The following is a 26,471-nucleotide window of genomic DNA, read 5'->3' as shown; positions in this document are numbered from 1 at the left end:
CATCCGCAAGGCCGAAGTGTCGACTTGCCGGACCGTAGCGTCCACCTAGAAGATCGTAGCATCTACCCTGGGCCGTAGCGCCATTCCGTGGACCCTAGCGTCAACCCGTAGGACCATCAGCGTCATCCCATTCGGACGCAGCGCCATTTCGTTTGACTAAAGGAATTCTGACCTGCCACTCTGCGCAGTAGTTGTCCGTTTCAATCGTCGTTTGGAGTCCAACGGTCAAATCACAACGTAGGGCTCGTCTCATCCTGGACGAAACACCTATTTTTAATCAGCAATGGCCAAAACATAATGGGTGTTTATTTACCCTTTTCATGATTTAAAAATTCCCCCATTTTATGACAAAAATGATTGCTATTCGATAATGGGTAATGTGTAGTAAATCCGATTGGGTTGGATTCTGGGTTATTGTCCCTTTAGAATTATTACGCCACAATCGATTTAGATTTTTATAGCAAAGTACGTTTTGTTTCAGTGCACTTTGGATGACAGCTCTTTGTGACAGAATAACACACACATACAGTCGCGACGTCGCCTTTTGCGTCCCCGAACATCACACAACAAAAGTCGTTCTCCGCTGCTCATCATCGGCTCAGTTCCATTCAAGAAAAAGTCACGTACGGTTTTCATGTTATGGTCGTGCGCTCGCTCGCTCGGTTCAGTGTAAAGTTTAGCTTGGCTGGCGTTCGTGTGTGCACATATGGCGTAAGGGAAGAATAATATTAAACTTTTGCATATTTTGTTCCGAAGTACTTGAATTGGTGTTTCAGATCTGCGACGGTAGTGAATATCAATTGAAGTGATTTTGCGTTACAATCGATTAGCCGAACAAGTGAAGTTCCGGAGAGTGAACTGTGGAAATGTTGCGTGTAAAATCTCGGCTGAAAAGAAAAATCGCCCCCTTCAGCCATCCTCCTCTCTGGATGCAGCATAGGGTGGCCTAAAGCATCCTGTTTTAGTGATTTCGACATTAAATATTGTTTATTTAATTGTCAGTTTTGTTCAGCCAATGTCTCGTTAGTTTTAAATTGTTTAGAAAGGCATCTACTACCCTTATTAAATCTGATTTATATATTTTAGATTCAAATTTTACATATGAATCTTCTATCTTTTTCATTTGTAAGTTTTCATGTTCATTCTTGACGTAAAAATAAAAAAAATGAAAATAAGAAGAAAAATATAAAAAATAAACATATAATATCGAAAAAAATGTGTAAGAAAGACTGAAAATAACTGCTAAGGCAATAATATAAATTTAAGACCCATTTTCTCATCAAACAATACATGTCTCGCATAATCTGAGATAACGCCCTAAAAGCCATTGGTAACCACGTGTGTAGCTCGCTGTTTCTGAGCAAATCTCGCATAATCTGAGATGACGCCCTAAAAGCCATTGGTAACCACGTGTGTAGCTCGCTGTTTCTGAGCAAATGAATGAATAAACATCCAAACCAACACCACTGGCAGGTAGATAATGATCCTTTCTTCACCATAGCGTTGTTAAATAATGTGTAACTTTATACAAATGCTTAGAAACAACGAGCTACACACATGGTTACCAATGGCTTTTAAGGCGAGATCATAAGTTATGCGAGATGTTGAACGAAATTCAGAAAACAAAATATTTTGCTTCGATATAACGTAACGAAAATAAAAATCGAGTTACTTTATATCGAAGTATTACTATATATCCGTATCTCGATGTATTCCCGTTGATTTTTCGTTCCCAATTTTCTCTTTGTATGTCGATATGACCAATATCGAAGGTTGCTAGACCAAATATTTGGGATTCAAAGCAAATTAGAAACGCGCAATGACGTCTGATTGTTTATTATTTTCTTGGTAACGGGTTTTTCAATCTAGTATTCATAAAAATTTGTTTTTTGTCTCGATCTCTTCCTATCTCGATGGTCCCTTCGATGTCGAGATGTGGAGAGGCGACTGTAGTTCGAAATTGTTCACAAATATTTTCAATTAGCATATTTTATGATAAATGAAAAAATGCCAAGATTGTACCAATTTCAAAACCAGACACAAATCCTGCAGAAACGAAAATTCAATTTTTGCCAATGAACAGTTTGGATTTCGACATAGACATTCGACCACTTATCAACTTTTACGTGTAACCAAATTAAATTCGCTCTAACAAATCTGAAGGCTATTTTACTGGTCTTGCTGCCACAGCAATTCCGCAGCTATTTTCGTCGCGTCGGTCTTGATAGTTCCATATAAGAGTGCTTGCAGCGACTCAACGAAATCGCGTCGATTTTTTATCGATGTCGCTGAAAAAAATCGCGTTGATTTGGGGGAGCCTTAAAGCTAAAATGAGAATTACACTCTTGTATATAGCTTCCCTCGCAAGATTAGTGTTTTTTATACTTTGATACAACATTAAAGTTGGATATTAAATTAACGGTAGGTATAAGAAAACCATCATAACTCCAAACATTTTTTAATGCTGAGGTGTTCCATTCAATCAAATGCACCCTAACTTATTTCTATCCATGCCTGTAATATTTCGTTTTATAGCCTAAATTTAAAGACATAGTTTTCCGATCTATATCAGGCGATTCTTAATTAAATCGCAAATTAATTACATTTTCAATGAAACTTTGGTATCGTAATATTTTGTTGTCAATAGCTTAAGGCCTACGTTGCGACAAAGTGAAGCTATTCAGAAAGATGAAGCAGAGGTTGGTAGAACTGAATATCGTCGGTTCAAAATTATTTCTGGTTGGCAAATTTGACGACGTTTTAGAGTTAGAGTACTTACTTATACTTGTTAAATTATGAATGAAAGCAAAAATAGTCTGTTGACAAAGGCTTTCAGCTATTAACTGTATAAATGCCCCTAGAACAGCTGAGAAGCAGGTTTTGTCCCAGTTGAGTCGTAAAGCCGGCAAGAAGAAAAACGTATTTGGTCCCCATAGCTGTTTGGAGATGTCTTTTGAAAAAGTGTTTATGGAAACCGAGGGAGTCGAGAATGTCCATGGTTAACGTGACATAATTTGTGCTGCACATCAATGAAAGAGAATAAAAATTGTATACAAATGTACTGATAAAGGTCGTCGAAAATGGAAGATTTGGCTTTCCGGGTAATGGTGTATTCCGGTAAATGGTGCATTCCGGTAAATGGTTTTTCCGGGTAATGGTACATTCCGGTAGATGGTCTTCCGGTAAATTGCATTCCGGTAATGGTATAGAATCGATCTATTTGTAGTAATTATCATAGGGTTCGTTCACAAATTTCATAACGCCAAAAATGGTCATATTTGAAACCCACTCATCCCCTCATAATGCTTTTTGCACAGTTAAACAGACGTAACACTTTTGACACAAACTTATTAAAAAACCATCCACCCATTTCACACTACCGAGCTCTGGTACCCATGTTGCACGAAATGCGAATATGGAAAACAATGCGCGCGCCTCTGGTTGTGAAGTGTGAAACAAAGGAAATTCTAAATGACCGTTGAGAGCGTGATCGATGAAAAGTTCGTCAGTGTTACGTCTGTTTGCATATGCTTTTGGTAAGGATACAAATTCTGTATCAATTTTTACAACTTAAGGACATGCACCCACCCCTTTCAGCGTTATGAAATTTGAGAATGGGTCCTTCCTATGTGGTCCAGGAGATCAATCGTAGATTCTTGCAGGAGTTTCTATAGATTGCAATATTGTCGTAGGTTTCAATTAAAACTAGAATTTTAACTGGTTATTTGAACGACAATGTTTGAAAACAGAAGCTTTTAGATTTATGATTTATTGTACTGTCATCAAAACATACTTTTTTAATATTCATATCAGACTTCAACCCAGTTTTTGCATTGAAATCTATCATACATATTGTGTTCTTCTAAATTAAGCCTTGCAAACGGTTTTCAAATTAAAATAATAAGATTGAGTATGGTGGCTCATATTGCCCCGTAGGGAGGACTATTTCGCCCCGTATATTGTAGAGTGTCTCACACAAAATAGTGTTTTTCAAAAATGTTCTCAACATTATTCTAAGTAATCTTTTTACCAAAATACAACTGTGGTATGAGAGGAGATACTTCAAACTACAAATTATGCTTAGGGATCGATTAAACTGTGTTGTGTTTCTACGCTTTTCAAGAACTTTTGCTTAGGTGGACCATACTGCCCCTATTGACCCTAATAACGAAAAGTCCTAGTTCGTTTGGCGTCAACCGAAAGATTTCATCCTCATCTATTAGGGAAAAATATAAAAAAAGTGATAAAACAACTTTTTCGAGCATGATGTCACTTGAGCTGTTTTTGTAGTTGGGCTAGTAGTCGTTCGATAATTATGCAAGGAATTCAAACAGAATTGTTGGTTTTTACATAGTTTTAACATTTTTTCTCCTGAAGCATAAAGATCACACTGCGGCTTTTCTTCAGTTTTGATAAAAAAAAGCAGAAGTTTGGCAAATCGAATAACTTAGAGGCGATTAATTCACCAAAAAAATAGCACATGTCGTTTTTATCGAAAAACATACGTTTTATTCCATGGTCTAATCTACTGCTATATTACAACCATTGGTACCGGCACCTTATCTTCAATATCGAGACTATTTTAGCCGATGGCTGGTTTGTCTCCAACAGCAATAGTAGAATTGAAAAACCTTTCAAATTTTTCGAAATTATGATTTGCATTTGGGGCAATATAAGCCCAAGGTTAACTTTTTTCGACACGAACTGAACAAAAGTTTAGGACGTCTATATTTTTACCAAAACTGAACAAGCAGTACAGAAAAAACTGACAGTTGTTCACAATTGTTAATGAATAATTTTAGAATAAGGTGTGAATTACCTAACAATGGTGATAGAAATTTTAAGTATGGACTCGCGTATTGCAACACTTATACTAAATATTGCAGCCACTTGAAAAGTTTAGCATCACCTTAAATGAATATTATCTCATGATTCTGAAGTGCAAGATCAATGTGTTTTTGAGGTCATCTTGAAAAATACGTCTTTAGCAGTTTAATATAAAAGTAATTTTTATAATAAGTTTCAAACTTTGGAACATGTTCGTAGCATTTTTTGAAGCACCCTACCGCAGATGGTTTCCTCTACTGGCCAACACAACCGCCGGTGCTGGCGCTGGTGCTGGTGTTGGCTGAGAAAACTCTTTATACCCTTCGCAGGCCCCGCAGCACTTTCATGGTGGTGGTCGTTTTGACGTGACGTTGTTTCGCTTCTGCTGAACAAACTGACTTAGAAAGAGCACTATAGCTACATATCAAGACTAACAATTCAAAAGGCCTCAAGTCCAAAATGTAAACAAATCAGGTTTTTGCTGATTTTAGTGTATAAGAGCCTATTCTTACTGAAACATACAATAGCCATACAAAAATATGCATGAAAGTTGAAAAAACTACATTTTTCTATAAGGCCCCATCTCATTTTCCGCTAATCAGGTTATTTATCGCAAATGCGGCCTTTTCCTAAAAAGGCCTCATTTCTATATTCGCCTGAAACCGAGTTGAGGCCTATTAAAAAAAAAACTTCAAAATTGCAATTTAGAGAACGAAAAACGGCTAAATTTACTAAGTAGAAGTAAGTTATGCTACGGAGCGATTACGCTTTGTATTATTTTACACAGCGCTTGTCGCAATGGTGAACATGATCAAATTTTCCATCGGGTTCCTGTAGACTGATGTATTTTGTATCACACTACCTTATAATACCTGCGTCAGCCTGTCTGTACTTCACTAATTATCGACAAAACACGATTTGATTACAATTGCATGAAAAATAACGTTCAATTGCAATATTGAACCAATATTTGCTTGACGACAAACTCGCGTAGCACACCCTATGTTCATGAATGACGAGGGAGTTAATAAATCACATATTTAATCGACCGCCCGAATCTTTTTTCTGCTGTAGAGATTTCCTTGTACCTTACTTCACCACTTAACACTCTTCTACACTTCAATTTTCTTATTTCATCATCAATTTTGGATGATTTTCAAAAGGCCACATCACAAGATGATGAAAAAAGAAGCCACAACTAGAAGGCCTCAACACATGTTAGAGTAAACAAAGGCGTCAACTCACTGGCCTCATCAGCGTCGGCCGGCGTCTATGGGCACAAATGAAAAGGGCTGCATAGCTTTTGGTGAAATAAAAGCCTCATTTCCTTTGACTCGTTTTTTTAGTAGGATTTTTTGCTAAAATGATAGTAATTAATATTCATTGCTATAAATCAGTTTGTTCAGCCACTTTCTGGATGATAAAATAACACACAATGCATAAATTCATAATATAAATTTGATTTATTGTTTGACAAAACAAGATTGCGTTTTTCTCATTGTTTACTTTTTGGAGATGAGGCCTTTTGAATTGTTAGTCTTGATATATCTACACCTATAAGGAGAAGGGGCGATTGCAAATACCTAAATTCGATTAGAAAAGAATTCGATAATCACGACACTCCCTCCGAGCACTCGAAGCGAATGGCAGAGTTGAATAAGTGCTAATTCAAGCTTTTAGCCCAGTGTGGATGGCGAGCGAGTTTTATAATGTTAGCTGTGAAATATATTTTCTATAGAAAGGAGCGTCTCTCATCATCGCCATAGCAGAGGAATAGACCAGAAGGTTCCAAGGTGTACCTATTTGAGGAAGTGCTTGGAGTATAGTTTCATCTCAAAAAGCAGTAAATAGTTGCCCTTATCAGTTGGGACAGTGCCAATAGAATAACAACACATCGTTCGCTGTTTGGCTTTCTGATAAGGAGAGGAAGCGGGACAGATAGGACTGTCCCACGGCGGGTAGACAAGAAGAGTCACATAACAACGTGAGGTGAAGAGTATATTACGAGAAGTGACGATCGAAGAAACGAGAGAAAGGCGAAGAAAGTGGCACAAAGTTGTCGAAAGAAGCAAACCACCGATAAAGTGCAGTGAAATCGCCAAATAGTGATGATCGGTCAATTTGGTGACGATTAGATGAAGTGGATTTCGTATACAGCATTCGATCATTGGGTTTGTTTGTTTGCTTGGCTAGTTAGTTTGGCAGTGTTAGAATTAGTGGCGCAGTGAGGGGCAGAAATTGTGCTGCAATATGGGGGTCTGTTTGTGCAAGGATAAGGTGGAAGAAGGCTACCTAAATGAGAATAGTCGCGATTCGTACACGGCCAGTGGAAACGAATTTGGCCAAGATGGATCGCATCACGGTACGGGACGGACAGGGGGGTCCCATGATAGGGGCAGGTGCCTGCGAACCGATCGGAAAGCATCGTTGTCGGATACCGTAGACGATTTGGTGAAGGAAACGCTCGAGATTATAGGATCCATCGTGGACAAGTGAGTATTTTGAGCGTAATTACTAATTAAATTATTCATTTTGTTTACATCAGCTAGCCTGATATGGAAAAAGATTTAGATTGAATAAGCATTTTTTTTAGAATAAGGCACTAAGCAACAAAATTGATTTCCCTTTATAAATTCTTCCTTTTTGAAATTTAACATCAAAAGAAGCTATTTTGATTAAACCTTTTCTAATAAGCCAACATTAAAAGAAGGGAAGAAGTCTGTGCCCCACTGACCAGTACAGGGGTCGTTGCAGGTCTATTTTAATGCAAGTATCTAAAAAGTCTCTATTATTAAAGAAAGGTCTCTAAAGTATCTTTTTTCCTGCCTACAAATAATTCTGCTGCAAATTCTATTTGTTCCAGAGAAACCTTCAGAGATTACTACGCGACTACTTTACATATTCTTCAGGTATTTCTTCTCAGATGCCTAGAGGAAAAGTTTTTGAAATTATTCTGGTCATTTATAAAGAGGTTTTTTCTGGAACAGCTTCAGAGACTCCTCCAGAGATCCGTGCATGCAGAAATTCTTCTGTTGATTCAACCATCAAGTCTTCTTTGAAATTCTACCGGTGGCGTTTCAGACGATGCTTAGAGGAATTTCTTCAGAATTTGCTCCAGGGAATCCTTGAGCACTCCAACGCTTCTTCTTCCTGTAATTTCATAAAAAAAGCTTTCCAATAGACTTGCTCCGGGTTTTCTCCAGATATATTGTTTGACTTCTTCTCCCACAGATGTTTCCTTTTATTACTATAGGAAATCTTCCAACGACTCCTAAGGTGTTCTTAAAAGAAAATACACAAATAATCTTTCAACAGAATTCTTTGTTGTGGGATTTTTCCAGGAAGATCTACAAGAATTCCAACGTTGATTCCTCCAATCATTCATACGGAAATTGAATTATTTTCATACGGAAATTGATTCTGATTTTTTCCGATAAAATTCAAGGAATTCTTGCTAGATGTTTTCCATATTCATTCAATTCGTCTTCGGAATCATCCAAGACGTCCTCAAGAGCCCAGGAGTTCTTTCAGGGAATATTGTACGAGTTCATTACGGTTCACTTTGAAACTTAATCAGATGTTACTTCATGAATCCTGAATTTTTGAAAAATAATTCTCCAATAGCTGTTGACAACCATCCCTGACATTTTCTTGGAGACATTTCTGATAAAATCTTTGAAGATTTTCTTGGGGAATTTCCTAAAGATTTTCTGAAATAATTCCTGAACAAATCTTAGTAGGGATTTCTAGAGTACCGTTTTGATTCATATTACGGACATCCCAGTGAAGTATAACTTATCCATATATAAGCTTTCACCAAGCATACACTCAACTTTTGAATAGTGGGTAAAGATTTTAATTTCGCAATTTGAAAAACCTTGAATAAATATAAACGTGTGGCCTTTTCATGTTTCTAATTTCGTACGCTAACTCTATTTTTCTCCATATTCCGGACAGTTTGATTCGAATTCTGGACAGCTCATGAAAAGCATAATCAGAAAATTCAAACCATTGATTGGGCTCACCTAGCCATTAAAGCGACGTCTATGCTAGTTGGCGATTTCAAGCTTCAATAAGTATATATAGTTAACTCTCCCTTACTCGATATCCCGTATCTCGATATCGAATTCGAAAAGTAAAAGTTGATTTTTATAATTAACTCGATGGTCCATTGAATTGCATTTGCTCTGGTTTTGTGTTCTGTAACTCGATTCCTCCCTAACTCGATGGTCTCTTCAATATCTAATTATGGAGAGTTGACTGTATATGGAAATTGCTTGAAACACACCTCCAATATTTCTAATTTCAAACGGCAAATTTTGGTAGCTTTCAAGTGAAATGTTTCCCATATAAAGTAGAATGACCGGAATTTGAATCAGAACTAATTCCCTAAAGGTATTCTTAGATAAATTTCTGGTTGAAATGTTAATGAAATCCTGAAAATCAATTTTGTAAAAAATCCAAGAAAATTTCTAAAGATAATATTGGATGAATTCTTCAAGATGTTCCTGACGGGAATCTTACTAGAAATCTTGAGAATATTTTTAATTTTTGAAAAAAAAAATCCTGATGAAATCTATGAGGTTTTTCTGTTTTTATCCTTAGAGTATCCTTCCAGGTTGAATTATTGGATTCTAAAATCTTGGAGGTGTTCCTTAGGAAGTTTGTAAAAATCTCTAAATGAAACAATCTATGTAGTGTTATCTGAAGCAAACCATAGGCAAATACTTGAACAAATTCCTGGAGAAAATAATAAATAATACATACAGTAATACGAGCACTAATACTTGTCCTAATGTCATGACGAATTCCCTAAAACAACAGCTTCAAAATATTCTTAGAGGTCCCTGTTTGGCCTCGTTTTGGTTCCTGTTTATAAGCAAGAGGTCTCTAAAGTTCCTACTTTTAAGCACTGTCAGTAGAAAATTTTCCAAGATCGTCTGATATGCTAGAAGAACAATCGTATGTTTGATTTTTTCAAAAATCGTGAACAGCATTTATATTCAAGAAATTACAGCTTCTAAAAACATAACTGAAAAATATCCTTTTCTTAAGGCTTTAACAGAAGTCATAAAATTCATCCTAGAACTACCCCTAGGACTCTTCCCGTAATTGTTCAGGGAAGTACTTTGAATTTGTGCATCGCATTCCCGGCTATATCTCCAGGTCGGAAGTAAAGTCATGAATTCTTTCGACAATTGTTGAAAGAAATTCATCAAAAACTAAGGAAGGAATTTTCTAAAATGTTTAAAAATAATTATTTAGAAAATCATGAAGAATTGTCTAATAAACACGACACATTACCTAAAAATTGTCTAGAAATAGCATCTGATAATCTTCGGGGATTTTACCGCATGAATATATGAATAATTTTGCCAAAACTAACTCCAAAAATCCCTTTCAGATAGTTTTCTGGAAATTTTTGATGAAATGCAACATGATTTTTATTAAGAAATCCTGAAATGCTTTAGAAAACACTTCCAAGAGCTCTGTCCGAGATTTCTCCTAGAATTCCTTTAATTTTCCTTTATCAATAATTCCTAAAGATACATACACTAGCTTTAATTATTGCAGAGTTTCTCAATGAGTTTCACTAGGATCACTGATAGCAGTATTTTTGAAAATGGAAAACAGTACATTCTTCTCCTCCTTGGCATTACGTACTCACAAAGTCTACTCACCAGCTTAGTGTTCGAAGAGCACTTCCACAGCTATTCCCTGAGAACTTTCTTTGCCAAAGTTGCTATTTTTCGCATTCGTATATCGCGTGCAAGGTACGATGATACTATATTCCCAGGGATGTCAAGGAAATATCCATTACAAAAATATTCTGGATCGATCGGTTAACGAATCAAGGCACCTTCAATGTGGCTTTGCTTTGTACCCACAGACGTTACCAGTAGGCTAAGGAAGGCCCTAAAGTTCAGGAAAGTAATTTGCAGTTTTATTACGAAGAAACTTACAGAGTATTTCACAAATGATCCAAGGATTGTTTTAGGATGCCACCGTTAGCTTTTGCAGGGTTTCTATCCAAAATTACTTCACGGAATTTTGTTTATGATTTTTTTAAACTCGCTTCAGGAATTTCTTATACTATTACAACAGTAGATCATTCAACATTTTTCCAGGTATTTGTGTAAGAATACTTGATTAGATTCTTCAATGGAATATCTTCCTTTTGATGTTTCTAAACAGTGTGCTCTAGAGAATCTTCCATAAGAGTGTCCCACGATTTTATTTTATGGAAACCTTGTCAGGTGTTCCTAAAGATTGAATTGCTTCCTCCAGGTATATAAAAAAGGACTAATACTTCTAGCTGTTCTTACGAACATTTCTTCGAAAAGTATTTTGAAGTTTTTTCTTAAATTTTATTTTTGGATTCTTCAATAAATCTCACCAAAGAATCTTTGGCAAAGATCAAGGTGAAACATCTCGGAATCCAAAGATGGCCGACTTGTACCTTTTACTCACGTTTTCAAGGGCACAACACTGGAGAAATTTTTTGCAAACGTTTCTGATCTTCTTAATTAAAGGTTTCTGCTAGTGCACAAAGCCAAAACAAAAAGATCACTGTTATTGGATACTTTCTTCGCAAGATTTGTGCCTTTGAAATTTCAGTGCAGTCTTAGAAATTGATTCAAAACTGTTCAACCTTAATGGGACTAATTTTCGGGTTTTTTAAACAACCTACAGAATCGGAGATTTTTTCAGAAATAAGCATTGCAAGCAATTCAAAATGCATTCGTGAAATCTTCCTTCATCTGGGAATCCATAAGCAATTCTACTTTTTTTAATCCATCCAATAATTTCGTCGAAGTACTAATCAAGAGATTACTCTATTTATTTATGAGTGCTTCCAAAATATCCCAGGTTTTGCTTTCAGGATTTTTTGATGAATTTCTTTAAACATTTTTACAGCATTTTTTGTCAAAAAAGATGTGTTTTGGAGACATATGGAACGCATTGGCGTCATTACATTTCATACGTCTGGAAGAATGTTCCTCATAATTTTATTGAAAAAAAAAACTGAAAGAATTCGTAGCGTCTGTTAGAATTTCCGTGGAGATTTCGAAAACAAAAATCTACAAGGAGATTTTAGCGGAATGCTTCGTTAAATTTTGAGGCTTTCCTGCAGATTTTAGGAACGAATCAAGCAAAAACGTAGGAAGAATTACTGAAACTGATTTTACAATTCGTGAAGGAATTAATGGCAGAATTTTTAAAAAATCATCGAACAAATACGAACAGACATTTCTTGCAGTGTTTCTGGTTAAATACGCTGAGGAGGATTTCCTAGAAGAAATCTGTTGAACATCCTGATGAATTTCTTAGATCATTCTGTGCGATTTTTTTCCCTGTAGTTTCATGGCAACTTTCTGCAAAATTTATCGAAATAATTGAAATTCAATAAAATAAATAAAATTCTATGATTTTTTAAAGACACTATTGAAAGCTTTTTAAATGCGGAATATTTATAAAAAAAATCCGAAAGAATAGTATGAAATGAGAAAAGTAGAAGAAATAGAATGGCAATCAAAACTGAGAAGCTTGAGCTTCACAGATGACACAGTGAAAGTAAAATTGGATCCATAAAGCAAAGCAAGCATCACGAGAAAACATTTAATAAATGGAATAAGAATTACAGTGCTGCCGTTCAGTTTATAGAATAACGTAAACAATAGTCACCTTACTGTTGACGTCCTGTTAATTTTTTTGGCAAAGTTTGAATGTTTCACTAAAATCCACAGTAGATTTAAAGCAGAGTTGATGAAGATGCTGACTGTATCATGAAATAACAAAGCGCTATTTATGGAATGACACATCCTGAAATATGTATGAAATGTTTGAAAATAACAATTGTTCGAAAGCAATAAACTGGTAAATTGTCATTCTTTCGTATGTAATAATTTATGCCATATTGGTAACCACCTGTATAACTACTAGTTTATGGGTATGTAAACGGATTTAAACATTATTGACCAACGCTATGATTATCCTTATATTCCTAAAAAGAAGTTACCAAAAATCATTCAAAAGTTTCATTTACAGTCCGTTACGGATTGTTATGAAACTCAGAAGGTTTCTGTCAATGATATTGCCTTCAGGACTAGCTATTTTGAAATAAATTCGTCCATGAGCTTTTCAAAGGATTCACAAGAAACCTATTCTGGAATACTACAAATTTCTTCTGTAGTCCAACGGATTTTACTGCAGTCGTTGGAAAGATCTGAATCCATTTCTTTACAAACAGAATCAGTTATCTCAGGAAATGGTTAGAAATTGTTCCTGGATTCTCCCGCAAGAAAATATTAATAAATTCGACAAAGATCCGAAAATTCCTTCTAAGATGCAATCTGTTACGCATTAAAAACGCCCAAAAAATGCCTTAGAAAACTCATTGAAGAACTGTTTTGCGATTTCTTCTAGCATTCCATTAATTTTCCAAATATTTCTGAAGATAACACAGCTTTAATTCTTATTAACTTTCTGAGGAATTTAACAAGGATCTCTGGGAGATTTTTTTAAGACTTCAAGAGCTGAACTCGTTTGAAACAAAAAAAACAGTACATGTAACAAAAGTAAACAAAATCTTTTTTGGTTTTTTTTCTAGAAGGTTATCGAAAGCTTCCATGAAAAGCTAATTAGAAATTTAGTAGACATCTTCCACAAGAAATTCCAACAAAGATTTTTCCTTCATGAATTCCTCCGAGAATTACTCCACCATCCAGTAACTTTCCTGACCCAATTTTTAGGTAAAATTTCAAGATTAAATTTAGATTAAATAGTTTTTTTTTTAATATGCTTCAAGTCTTCATACTAAATTGTCCATGAATTAGCCTTGGGCTGAATTTCTCCATAATAAAGAATCAATTATTAATACTTTTCTATACCATCAAAAGTCACTATTTTCGTAATCTGTTGGTAATGAAATTTAAGGCTTGGTCAGCTTTTTAAACTCAAACAGTAAGAAATAGATATTTGTATACCTATTGTATGTAAACAAGTATAGTGTGACTTGGATACCAAAGTGTCAGGAAAGATAGGATTCCTGGCTCTTTGTGGAAGAGTTCAGGTGAATTTTCTGTAGACATTTCCAACAGAAAATGTTAACAAATTTCCGGCGGAAATTTTGGAAACGACTCTAGCAAAATTTAGGAAGCGACTTCTGGCTGAAGTATTTGAGTAAATCTTGGCGAAAACCAGGATCAATATTTGACAGACTTGCTGAATAAATTACTATTTAACGTTCTGCAGTAATCTGCGGCTGAAGGAGGAATTTTAAACCTACCTTTGGAAACAACCTCATTCAATCTGCTCCGGAAGATAAGCCTGTAACGATTAGAAATAACAACCAAAAATTCAAAGAATTTGTCAGAAACTCGTCCAGGACTTCAAAAGCGAGTACTAATTTTGATAGAAATTATTACATTATAAATTACAAAAAAAAAAAGCTATACATTTTTCATTGATACCGCTTTTTCACGATTTTGATCAACTAACAAAAACACGTTTCTTTAATGAATGCTTGAAGATTATTGGACAATAATAATTTATCAATAGTGATATCAGTGGCGATTCCCCAACCAGGGCAGGCAATCGTCAGATTCGTCACAGTGTGATGACGAAATAAAAAAAAATACATCGTCATCCAGTATAATAACTCTGGCAGGTCGTCGTCTCGTCATCGACTAAAGTATTCACGACAAACTTCAATCCAAAATCGTCAACGAGCAACTTTTTCTTCATTCGCTTGACTCGCAAGAAGAAGGCGTTTACTGTATATTCGCTTGCTTCGCACCAACCAATGAATGCCATCACATCCCAAGTAACCAAATGGCACTATAATTCGCCCTGCGTGCTTATATAGTGCTATTAAACAGCTGACATGCCCCTTATTAGCCGTATAATAGCCATATAAGGCCAAAAAGGCGAATTTGCGGGCTAGTGGTTACTTGGGATAATTGCTTGTATTGGCAAATGAACCCGCTGTCTTCATGATTCTATAATAGCTCTGGTGGTATCGCGTGAAGGTGACGATTCAGAGGTCGTTTGTTCGATTCTAGTCGTGTATCGTTGTTTTGTTTTTGTTTTATATTTTCAAATAAATGCTCTTAATCTGCCGAAGACACGATTCATATTTTTAGTCGGCTCAGTGCTCCCGAACGAAGATTCGCCCGTAACGAAGCAATTGTATTTGTTCGCCATGACGCCGAGCCTATGTGATCGGATCTCTGCGGCAAATCGTCATCCGACACTGGTTGAGTGACGATGACGATGCTTCTTTTAGTTTCGTCGCCGACTTTTTCCATGAGACGGTGACGATTGTCAAGCCTGCCCCAACATCAAATCAACCTGTTCATGAATTTCAAATAATCTAAGTATGCAAAATTAGTCATTCCAGAGACGTACACTGAGCCAATTAATCCGATTATCTTTATCTGAAAAATCATATACCTGCTTCGGAATTCAGATTTGATAGGTTTTATTAATGTCCAATGATGACTATATGAAGATCCAATTGAGTTTAAATAATAACAATATGGAAACAATTTGAATTCTACATAAAACTTATTGGACACCATTATCCATTCTGTCATTACAAAATCATATACATGGTATCTGATTGTGTAATGTGAAAAACATCAGTTTTCATTTAGCTACAAGATGGCGTGTCCACTGCACAATTTGCTTGTTAATTTCGGTTTCTAGACGAATTGTTGTAAATTTTTCAAAGATCTTATCAAAGGTAAGCTGTAGAAATCAGTTATTTTCGATGATACTGCTATTTTCTTAATATATTTCAGAAAATGAAACCTCCCTTCATGAGCCTTTGTCTTGGTCGTTGAAGAGATTTGCTTCAAATTCCATGCAACTATGAACCTTCGATGTTCTGCCTGACGTTATCGAAGTAAGTTATTTTATTAGTTAGTTAGTTTTGGACATTCAATTCAGGGAGATTTTTCATCATTTCAGAAATTGTTCACCAACTATGCTGCAACAAAATATTCCCTCTGAATTGTTGAAACAGACGTAGATGGATATCTTCAATATGTGAGAACACCCGGATAATGTAATGATTAAAGAATGGCGAAGTAGGTCTCTCTCAAATCAAGGAAATATATTTTATGAATTTCGCTCCTTTGTATTGAAGAAATGCTAAATAAAAATTTTTAAATTTACTTGAACGATTTTATTATTTATAAAATTTTATTTTGGATAATCAAATATAGCAAATGTCAATTGATAACTCATTCATTGTTATCAAAGAAACAATTACAATTTGCTTTAGTTTCACACGAAAGTTATATGATTTTGTATATGACACCAGCTTAGATTGGATTTTTATACCCATAGACTTTTTGTTTGAATGTTATATGATTTTCGTAATGAACTCTATCTGTATGAATTCTAAATAAGAGTTATATGAAAATCATTATGGAAAAAAGCTATATGTTTATTGTAATGATTCGAACATGAAAAATTTTTGGAGTGTAGAACAGATGAAACGTGAGGTTACGAGTTGTGTGTGAGTGTTATGATTGTTTTCAATCAATAATTTATTGAAACGTTCTTAATAATTTATCGAAACTTATGCACAACATTCATCTAATTGGTTTTTTTTTAAATTTTGGATTCTGCCACGATTTTTTTTTCAGAATATTCTGAAATTTATCCAAGATTTAATTTTAAAGAAATCTGCCACAATGTTGTCTACAATCAAACATTTTTCCTCGATATATGCCACAGACTGAAAAAAAAATCCTCTTCATTCGTTTTGTATCTCTAATTCAGAATCATCAATTAATTTTGATCAGCAAGTTCCTCATGAACAGGAATTTGGCTTTTCATAGTACATTTATTTGATTAACTACAAGTTTGCTTTTGACTGAAATCATAAACATAAAATAGTAACCAATACCAAGTTAATATTTGTCTCGTAAAAGGTAGGAAATTAAATCTTCAATGTGCCATATTTTGACCATATAAGGCAATCAAGTCTTATACCGGACAGATAACTTTCAATAAATACCGTAAGGACGCAATTCGCCGCTTATTTAACAGCATTTCAACACATTAAATTCTGTCAAAAATCGGGTTTTCGATATTTTTTGCAACTTTTCGCGCTAGACGCAAGATAAAACATTTGTTTTTGTAGGAAAGAAGTTGAAATGTGAACAACGTATAATGATACCGGATAACATGTATGCCAATGATACATGTGTAGGGCGCCATTCATCGCTCATCCGTAGTATGAGGCTCTATGTACACAAATAGTTGGAATTAATTTACTTTTATTAGCTGGTTGTTATCTTTGTAATATAGTACAACAACATATTAAAGCGTAGCAGCTAAAAAGCATTTTTCGATCTGCCATAATAAAATCACTGTTCAACTCATGTTTACCGCCTTAAACAGCCTTAATTTATTTTGTATATATAGTATATAAAATTAAAGCATATGAATTTCATTCTAATACCATCCATTCTGATATACTAATACATGTTAATGACTTTTATTGCGAAAATTTGTTCAGATTTTTCAAAATAATTCAATGAGCGGTGAATGGCGTCCTTACGGTATTTCAAATTATTGCAAATGTCTTCCTTCTAAATTCCACCAACATGTAGGTTGATTTATATTCACATAGAACATATTTTTATTTCTATTAATTTTCATTATTAATACTTGTAGTTTTGAAGTTAGTTTTTAGTCACTATTTCAATCGTTCTGGTCACTTAAGTCACTATTATTTTGCTGTAAGCCCTGGTAACGTTTTATGTTTGAAAAATTTCAAAATTTTGTGTGATCCCTAATATTTTAACCTATCTTCTCCTCCTTCAAGCGTTGCGTAATTTGTGCACAGCGTCTTAAGAAATGCCCAGAGAAAACCTTTAACCCTTAAATGCTCATGGTGTCTGTAGAACATCAACACTTTTCGACGAATCCAACATAAACTGATTCAATTCTATATTGTAACATAAGCCACACACAAAAATTACGATGTTCTTTATTTTTACGATGTTCTGGACAAATCACCTGAAACAGAACACATTCACGCAAATCTTCAATTCCAAATAATTATTCTTAAAAAATTGAGCCCAATCACAGAAACGTGTCTTCACCGATCGACGCTGAACATGATTCGCTTATCGCCAGTTGCGCTTTATCGCCCGGCTGTCACATTTGCTTACTCATTTGTTTATGACCCATCGAATCGCGTAGTGAGTAATCCGGTGAAGAAGCTAATAAGCTGAAATTGATACCTGGAACACTCGCAATGGCGCAAAAATGACGATATACCGAATAAACAATGCCATCTGCCTCGGGAGTGGGAAACTCATCGCATGCAGCGCGTATTTCGCTTACGTTCTATCACTTTGTCCCATAGCTGTGGAATGAGTGTAGCCATATAGATTAATAGCCGGCGAAAACTATTGTTGTGTGAGATTGAAAACACGTGGGGCTAGCCCAGAGTTCAACATACACTCATTCAACGACTCTCGCGAATAAAGTATCATCATCGTCGGCTTTCCAGCCGGTTGACCTATTCGTGACAAGAGCTTTCAAACAAAACGCCTCACGACCTATCAGCACTCGAAAGCTCAGGATCAGATTAGAAATGCATCGCGATTGTATTTTCAGCTCTCCCAAAGTCGGTCAAGTGCACCTACAGAGACCTAGATATAAAATCGAATTCTACGTGAAAATCTGGATCAACAACAACAAGAAGCAACCAAAGTTCGAGCAAGGAGGGAAAACTTGAAAGAATGGGGTCGACATGAAATCGAAGGCGTGTTTAAATTTTCATGCCACTGAACGGGTGTATCCTAGGGTGCGGCTAAGTTTTCGAAAGTTCTAAAAAATCATACAAAAAGAGCAATCTCAAAATTTGAGCTACACGATTTTTAGAGGTCGCCTATCTGCAAAACGTAAACATGGAGAAATTCTCGATAAAAGATTCATTATCAATTGATTAATCATATTTCAAAGCCATTTACTTTTTCAATAGTTTTATACTCGTGTTTGACACTCAGTCTATTACGTGGCCCATGACGTTTTGAATCTGAAATAATACAACTACTCATTAAAATGGTTGATTCAGATTGTCCCTTTTACAAATCTTCGGACCAGTTGAGCTATGTTAGTTTGGCCCTTTGATTGAACATGGTTTTAGTTACGCCCCTCCAGTTTGGACCTTTGATTGAACATAGCTCCAGTTAGTCCCTTTTGTGATTTGTTCATTTAATTTAATTTGTTCATTTGTTTATAAAAGATCAAATTTGAGATTTCAAGATAAGCGTGTGCAAAGATTTTGAATCGGATGAATATTCATGAATTTACTTTACAGACTTAAACTTTGAGGTTTCTCTTGTTATGTGATATAAATTCAGAAAAAAAAACACAAGAACTTTTGTTTTTTAAGCTTTTAAAAAATAAGCCGCACCCTAGTGTACCCGTATTGTGTATGGAATTGTTTGGCCGGATTGGGTTTGCGTTTATTTCAAATGATGACCCAAGGCCCTTTCCTTCGATTTGAACCGAAAGCGAGCTGGTGATGTGACTGAAAAAGCTGATGCGATATAGAGCTTGATGGTAAAATTAATTAGCGCTGATTTGGCAAAAATGCAAGTTCTTCGAGGAAACAATCGATTCTGCTCAATCAACATCATTTCATCTTTTCGTATTTTCATTTCATCATGATCAAACGATTACGCACAAATTGTCGCCTAAGGCATTCCTTCAACTTTAGTTAACGATGAACGAGCAATGCACTATGAGCAGTTTCCATATGGTGTGGCGGCCAAAATCGATTTTACACTGGTACAAACACGATTGAATGAATTGAGTGAAGCGGTGTATCGGTTTGTCATTATTTTGTGTGGCAAATGATTCTCTAGTTTTTGAACGCGAGTTGATTGCAAGGGATGTACACGGCGAAAAAAGGGTTTAGAAGATAGGTTGTGATTCTTCTGATTTAGTTTTTTCAAAATCGCATGGAAGTTACTTACGTGGATTTGAAAAAGTAATCGAGAACTCTTTATTTTTCTCGAAAACTATATATTTGGCATACTGTATCAACGAAACTATAAAAGATCTAGGTCTTATATTCCAGTGATATCTTATTTCCTATGGGATGATGAACAAGAAATTCGATTTTTGACCACCTGACCGCCACATAGTGCAATGATAGCGTCTATGAGCATTAACCCCTATACCGGCAGCTTCATTTTTTACCGCAAAATAAATATTCAAATCGTTATAACTTTTTTGTTTTTCAATATTTTTGCACCATTTCTTCACAAGTTCTCAAACAACTCTTCTAGTTTTAGGATCTGTGTCGATATTAATTATTGGTGATCTGGTTTCAAAGATATTCCGATGTTCTTTGGGGGACCAACATTTTCCATATAAAACGCTTCCGGCCGCCATTTTGATTTGATCAATTTGTCAAAAAAATAAAATGTTGGCTATATAATGCCAGGTAATAAGGAGCTTCTCTGAAAAAATCATACAAATCGGTTCTGTATTCTTGGAGATATCTGAAAATTACGATATGATGTTTTTTGAAGTTTTTAAGATCTTTATTTGGCCAGCGAGCTTTCAGAAACCTAAATGATCATTACTTAAAGACGGCTGCACCAAATTGTTTCATTTTTTCACAACATACTCTCATTAGTGTATTGTTCCGAAGAGTGAATATCCGAATACGATTAAAATTCTGTAGCCTGAGAAATTAACGGGGGGTTCTAGTTACGGGTCGGTCCCCCAAGGAATTTCGGAATATCTTCAAAACCAGATGACCAATGATCAATATCGACACAGATCCTAAAACTAGAAGATTTTTTTGAGAGCTTGTGAAGAAATGGTGCAAAAATATTGAAAAACAAAAAAATTATAACGATTTGAATTTGAATATTGCAGTAAAAAATGAAGCTGCCGGTAGAGGGGTTAAGCATCGCATTCGCCGTCACCACGCGGACATCAATCAGATGCGGCTTGCTGCGATAGCACTCCCGTTTGTTTACTCACTGTGCAGCTAATCTATCATTTCTGCTATCGCCCGATGAAAAAATGTGCAAATCTGCGAAATTGTTGACTGTTGTTAACTGATGTTGCATAGGAGGGGGAATGAGGGGTAAAATGAACGGACATGCATTTGTTATGATTTCTCAGAAATTTATTTGATTGCACAGCGCAATCGGTTTTTCCCAAACACTAAAAGCACATAAAACGAATGGTTTATGAGATATTGACTGTTGAAAATGCACTCTATATTTATTTTAGTCAACTTATATGCAAGTTCATCAGCTTGTATGCTGGTTTATGTGCTCAATTTACTACAAAACTCTGTTTCATATGCTAAAAATCAAACCAACCGAATTTATACTATACTTTTGATAATAAGAAATCAGAAACCCCCCTTTTTATCAAAAGTTTTCTTCGCCGCTCGACTATGTTTGACAGCCAAAAATGAAACGTTAAATACACAGTAATTTCATAATCAAACTTTGTGATGAACAGATTGAGATGATTCTTTGGTATGTCAGTTTGCCTCTGATAAGAATAAGATAAGAGAGAGGGAGATTTAGATAAGATAAGATAAATATAAGAGATTGAACAAATTATTTTACCAGTATGGCCATTATTTGAAACACTCAAAATGCGGTTGATTTTAAGCTGCTGAGAATAGAACAACAGATTAGCTCGTAGTTCTTATGAGTCAGCTGTCGACAAATTCCAACGGTCAACATTACTATGTTCACTTTACCTCCCGTTGTTCATTTTACCCACAACTCCATAAGGTTCTTATATACTTCTAACATTTGATATCGTCCAAGGAACGGCAGGGTGAAACGTTGGAATGAATGTCGCATGTCAGAATCGCGTGTGCATTGTTCGAATTCGAGGTGATAGCATTAATACATATCAGGATATGATTACTGAGAAATCTTTGTTTTAAGGTGAGGCCGCACAGTGGCCCAGTTTCGAAAAATCATATTCATATCGGCCTACGGCAAAGACATGTATGATATGCATCTTTTAACCCCACTTTGTAATATAACAGTAACAATACTGTTTGAAGACAAGTTAGAGGCCTTCCTTGGCCGAGTGATAACGTCCGCGACTACAAAGCATAGCCAGGATGAAGGTGTCTGAGTTCGGTTCCCGGTCGGTCCAGGATCTTTTCGTATTGAAAATTTAGTTGACCTCCCTGGGAATAGATCACCATCGTGCTTGCACACGATATTCGAATGTCAAAATAGCAATTTGAAAAAAAAAATCATGAGCACTGTGGAAGTGTTTGAACTGTAGTTTAAGAGTCTATAACTAAACTAAATACATTTTAGTAATGAGAAAGTCATGTTCGTGTTTCAACATTATCCTTGACGCTAAGCAAACTCAGCACAACCGGTCTGTTGGCAAATGATTTCATTGTACTTCCGCTAATCTTTTATAAAAAGGGTCCCTAATACTTAGCTTGAACTTATTTGCTTTAACGAACTCTTCATTTTTATAGCATAGCAGCATAGCATAGACTGACTGTACATGTCAATGGTTGCTACTCCGTGATTGATCGGAACTGGTAAGAATTGCACTACGATCCAAATGAATAAGGGATGGGAGTTTCCACTTACTCTCGAAGTGCAATTTTAGCAGATCCAATATTATTGATCAATAACGGCGCCGGCCAAGTCCTTACAGTCAGTTGGGATGGGGAAGGAATGTTAGGGTGTAATGATTGTTGCTTCTAGAGACCGAGAATACCTCTGCATCTCCACAATCACCACGGGAAGGGTGTTTATTAGTGAGGGAGGAAAAGATCTGGGAGTCACCTCTGGTCGGTGATGCGATCCATGGACAAGGGGGAAATATACGACTTGTATTTAAAGCTAGTTTTGTATTTTTGTCTCGAGAAGTTTTTGGAAAAAATACGTCAACATCTATAATGTCGAACAATTCAAAAGACGTTTTTATTAATGACGAAAACTGAAAATTACATGTATATTTTTTAACTTATATGAAACAGGAATAATGCTGACACTTGTAGTGACGAACCATACATAGTTTGTTTGAAAATTACATATGAGTATTACTGTGCATTTTGTTTCGATATGGTAGAAGTTTTAGAAAATACGTCAACATTCACAATGTCGAACAATTCAAAAGATAATTTTTAATTATGTCAAAAAGAGAAAAATATTTGTATATTCAAATTGTATAAGAAGAAAGCATAATTCCGACACCTATAGTGACAAACCATACAAAGTTTGTTTTTATATTACATAAAAGATACGCTTTCAAGAAAATATGTGTTATCATAAGCATGAAACGAACTCACCAATTGGTAATCCATTCTCGACTGAACACAAAACTGACACTGACAGCAAAACTTCTTGGCGTCCCGAAAATAAACCGTCTTGCTTGGGCCTTCCCAAATACGTACCCAGCAAGACGCTCCAAAACAGGGGAAAAAAATCTTCGGCGACGAAAACACGCGCGAACCCGTCAGCAAAATCTATCGGACGACGCAAAACCGAACTGTCCTGCTTGGGCTTCACGAAGCACTAACCAGAAAGACGCTCCAAAACAGGGGGAAAAAATTCTCCGGTAACGAAAACGCGCGAATCCCTCAGCAAAATCAATCGGACGACGCAAAACCGAACTGTCCTGCTTGGGCTTCACGAAGCACTCTTTAACGAACTCTTCATTTTTATGAAGAAAAAAAATCGAGGATAATGAGCCATTTTACGAAGCAGGTCAAATGACAGGAGACCTGGAACTTTTCAATCATCATCGTCAGTTTTCGCAATGATGATGGTCGATGACTGAGCGCATTTCTAGCGTAGCTTCTCATACAGGCAAAAACTTGCATTGAGAAAAAAATATTAAAATATTTCTGATCACAAAAGTGCCGTTTTATGTGCAATGTGGGTAACAAAGAGGTAGCTGATACAATAAGAGCCAATTCACAAATTTCATTACGCTGAAGGGGGTGGGTGGGTGTCTTTAAAATGTTACAGCTCATACAAAATTCGAAAAATAGTCATACAAAATGCGTTATGAGGGGATGGGTGTCAAAAATGACCACTTTTGGCGATATGAAATTTGTGAAGAAATCCTAACTAGGTGTAATGTTGCAGTAATGAACATCTTTGGATCTCTTATTTGATCATTTTCTCCACGTTCCCGTTTGGTAAGATAAGGCGTTGTTAAAAATCGCGCTGGATTTAATCCCGGGTCTCCTGTCAATTGACGTCGTTTTGACGATCAGCTGTTCCGAAACGTCTCGTAAAATGGCTTATTAAGGTACACTAAATGGAATATTGCTGATAAATAGGAGCTTGTTAGCTTTAAAAACAAACCCCTTAAAATCGGCTTTAAAGTTTTCGGCCAAACAAATTGGATGGGATCCAAAAAAACAAGTCAATATTCTACGAAATACATATATTGTTTTTCTATTGGACGACAAAATTGTTTTTGTATTGGACGACAAAATCACCTGAAAATACCATTGTAAAGCTTGGAAACAGTAGTTTTTTTAGTATATTATATTCAAAAACTGACCAAAACGTCATCCTTTTGCGTTTGGGACCCTCAATTAAAAATCGGGAAAATTTTGAAAATTATGCCGGGAAAAAAGGGGGAATTCAAAATGGATATTTGGAGGCGACCCTGTATTAGGGAATGCTGTGCAGTGATAAACTGAGAATATTCTTCATTATTTGACAAAGAAGCTCTATGTCTTTGAAAGTAAATAGAAGAATTTTCCAATCCGAGAAAATTCTCGATCGGCGGAATTGGAACCTGCGATACTTAGCTATGGCCTTGCTGAATAGTTGTGCGTTAGTCGCTACAAATGTTAAAGTTATTGTAAGCCGTTGAGTTCTGTTCAGTTCACACCGCAAAAAAAACAAACCAAAATCAGCGGAAGTTTATTTTGTGGTGCATTCCGGGAAGTGACATTCCGGAAAATGGTTTTCCGAGAAATGGGTCGTTTCGGGAAATGGTTTTCCGGGAAATGTCATAGAATCGTTTTTTTTCAATAAACGACGTAAAAATCTGAGTCAAAAAAATTATTTTTTTCCATGCAAAACAGTGTTCTACATTATGATTCGTATGGTTATGAATAGCCGAAAAACATTGTCTTTCACTTCGTTTTTTGAAATAACACGTTTTTTACGTAGGTTTTTGGAACAACGCGGTTTACGCGGGTCGTCGACCGAGTTAAAAAAAACTTTACTGAGTGTACTGAAAATTTAGAAAAATAAAAATCATTCAGTTATTTTGTTAGGAATAGTGTCATGTGTTTAAATAGAAATTATAACAAATGCGCTAGAAAATCTGCCAGTAAACCTTTCTATAATGTTTTCTTAATTTAGTATACTGTCAGCAATTCCACTCAAGTCTGAAATGTTCTTACAAAATCCTTCAAGTATTTGCCCATACATGCCTAAAGCTATTTTTGGCTTAATTCATACTGTACCTCTTTGCTGTCTGAATGTCCAATGAACTTTGAATTTTTAGGGTAAGTATCCAAAAACTGCTAAAAAGTGTTGGAAAAATACATACCTTCATGCTTATGACTGAGCGAAAATTGGCCTTTTTTAGCCTATGAAATAATTTGAAATTTACCCTTTAACATTAACCAGAGAATCGTTCAGATCCGTTTCTTCCTTCTGAGTGCATGGATTTTTAATTGCGAGGAGTTACAATCAAAGAAGAATTGTAATCTATGCGTAGTTTATTTCTCTCCCAAAAAGACGAGAAGAGAGATCTTCAATGTATGTATAATCTTTCGGTCACACTGTTTTTATCAATGCTGCTTTATGGCTCTTGTAATTTGTGACCAATTTCTAGACCAAGCTATCCAGAGCATTCAATCCCAGATGACTGCGAAAAATTTCACTTTTTTTGTTTGTAATTTATTATAATTAGTATAGAACGTATTTTAAAACCCCTCTTTTATATGTTTGTAGTTTCAATTCAAAAAGACTTCAATTTTAATATTTTTAAATAACTTTTCAGTCACTATTTTGACCATTTTAGTCACTGAAGTCACTTTTATTTCGCTGTTTGGTCGATACCAGCCCTGGTTTACAGAAGTTAGTACATTTCGAAGATTTTCTGTTGTTGAAAAGGTAGGATTGAAAAAAGTATACCCGCAGCATCATTGGCATAGGTAGAATGCAGAGCTACTTGGGCACCTCCATGATTCACTTTGACATGGAGGTTTTTTCTCCGTTGAATTGCCTGACAATTGGCAACAAAAAGCACTTCCATACGACGCGTATTGTGGCCAAATATAAGCTCAGTAGCTTCCAAACAACCCCACTGCTGAAGTGTATCAAAAGTGCCAAGAATAGGATCCGGCTATTGCATTCGAATTGACAAATTAACGAGGGTACAAAAACTGTTTGTTGATGAGTTTCTTAAATATTATTGGTGATATATACAATTGTGAAAATAAATTCAAACAGTATCCATTTAACCCTTGGATAGAAGCTCCCTGAGTTTCATATTGTACGTCCAGAGTAGGCTTGGTTTCTTGTCTCCCCAGCCAGAAAAGTTCTTGGGCTGCACCGGAAATCAAGACTACTTCAGCATAACATCATTCTCCAATCTGAGTACGATATGTCATA

At 35.7% G+C, this 26,471-nt stretch overlaps 1 protein-coding gene across 3 annotated transcripts in view; it reads left to right on the top strand.

Annotated features, from left to right (window-relative positions):
- Nucleotides 1–583: 583 nt before the first annotated feature.
- Nucleotides 584–26,471, top strand: part of LOC5577916 (RING finger and SPRY domain-containing protein 1) — a 50,784-nt gene continuing 24,896 nt past the window's right edge. Inside the window, exons 1-2 of one of the 3 annotated variants that reach the window (XM_021847135.1) lie at nt 584–711; nt 6,566–7,319. In XM_021847135.1, coding sequence (XP_021702827.1) covers nt 7,078–7,319 — 242 coding nt within the window. In that variant the 5' untranslated portion in view covers nt 584–711; nt 6,566–7,077. Of the gene's footprint in view, nt 787–6,370; nt 7,320–26,471 lie in introns of those variants that run through there. The other 2 variants (XM_021847137.1, XM_021847136.1) reach the window with 2 other exon arrangements.

This window comes from Aedes aegypti, chromosome 2 (assembly GCF_002204515.2).
Source record: "Aedes aegypti strain LVP_AGWG chromosome 2, AaegL5.0 Primary Assembly, whole genome shotgun sequence".
Classification (NCBI taxonomy): Eukaryota; Metazoa; Arthropoda; class Insecta; order Diptera; family Culicidae; genus Aedes; species Aedes aegypti.
The sequence above is the reverse complement of the archived record's forward strand: the minus strand, read 5'-3'. Positions and strand labels throughout refer to the sequence as shown.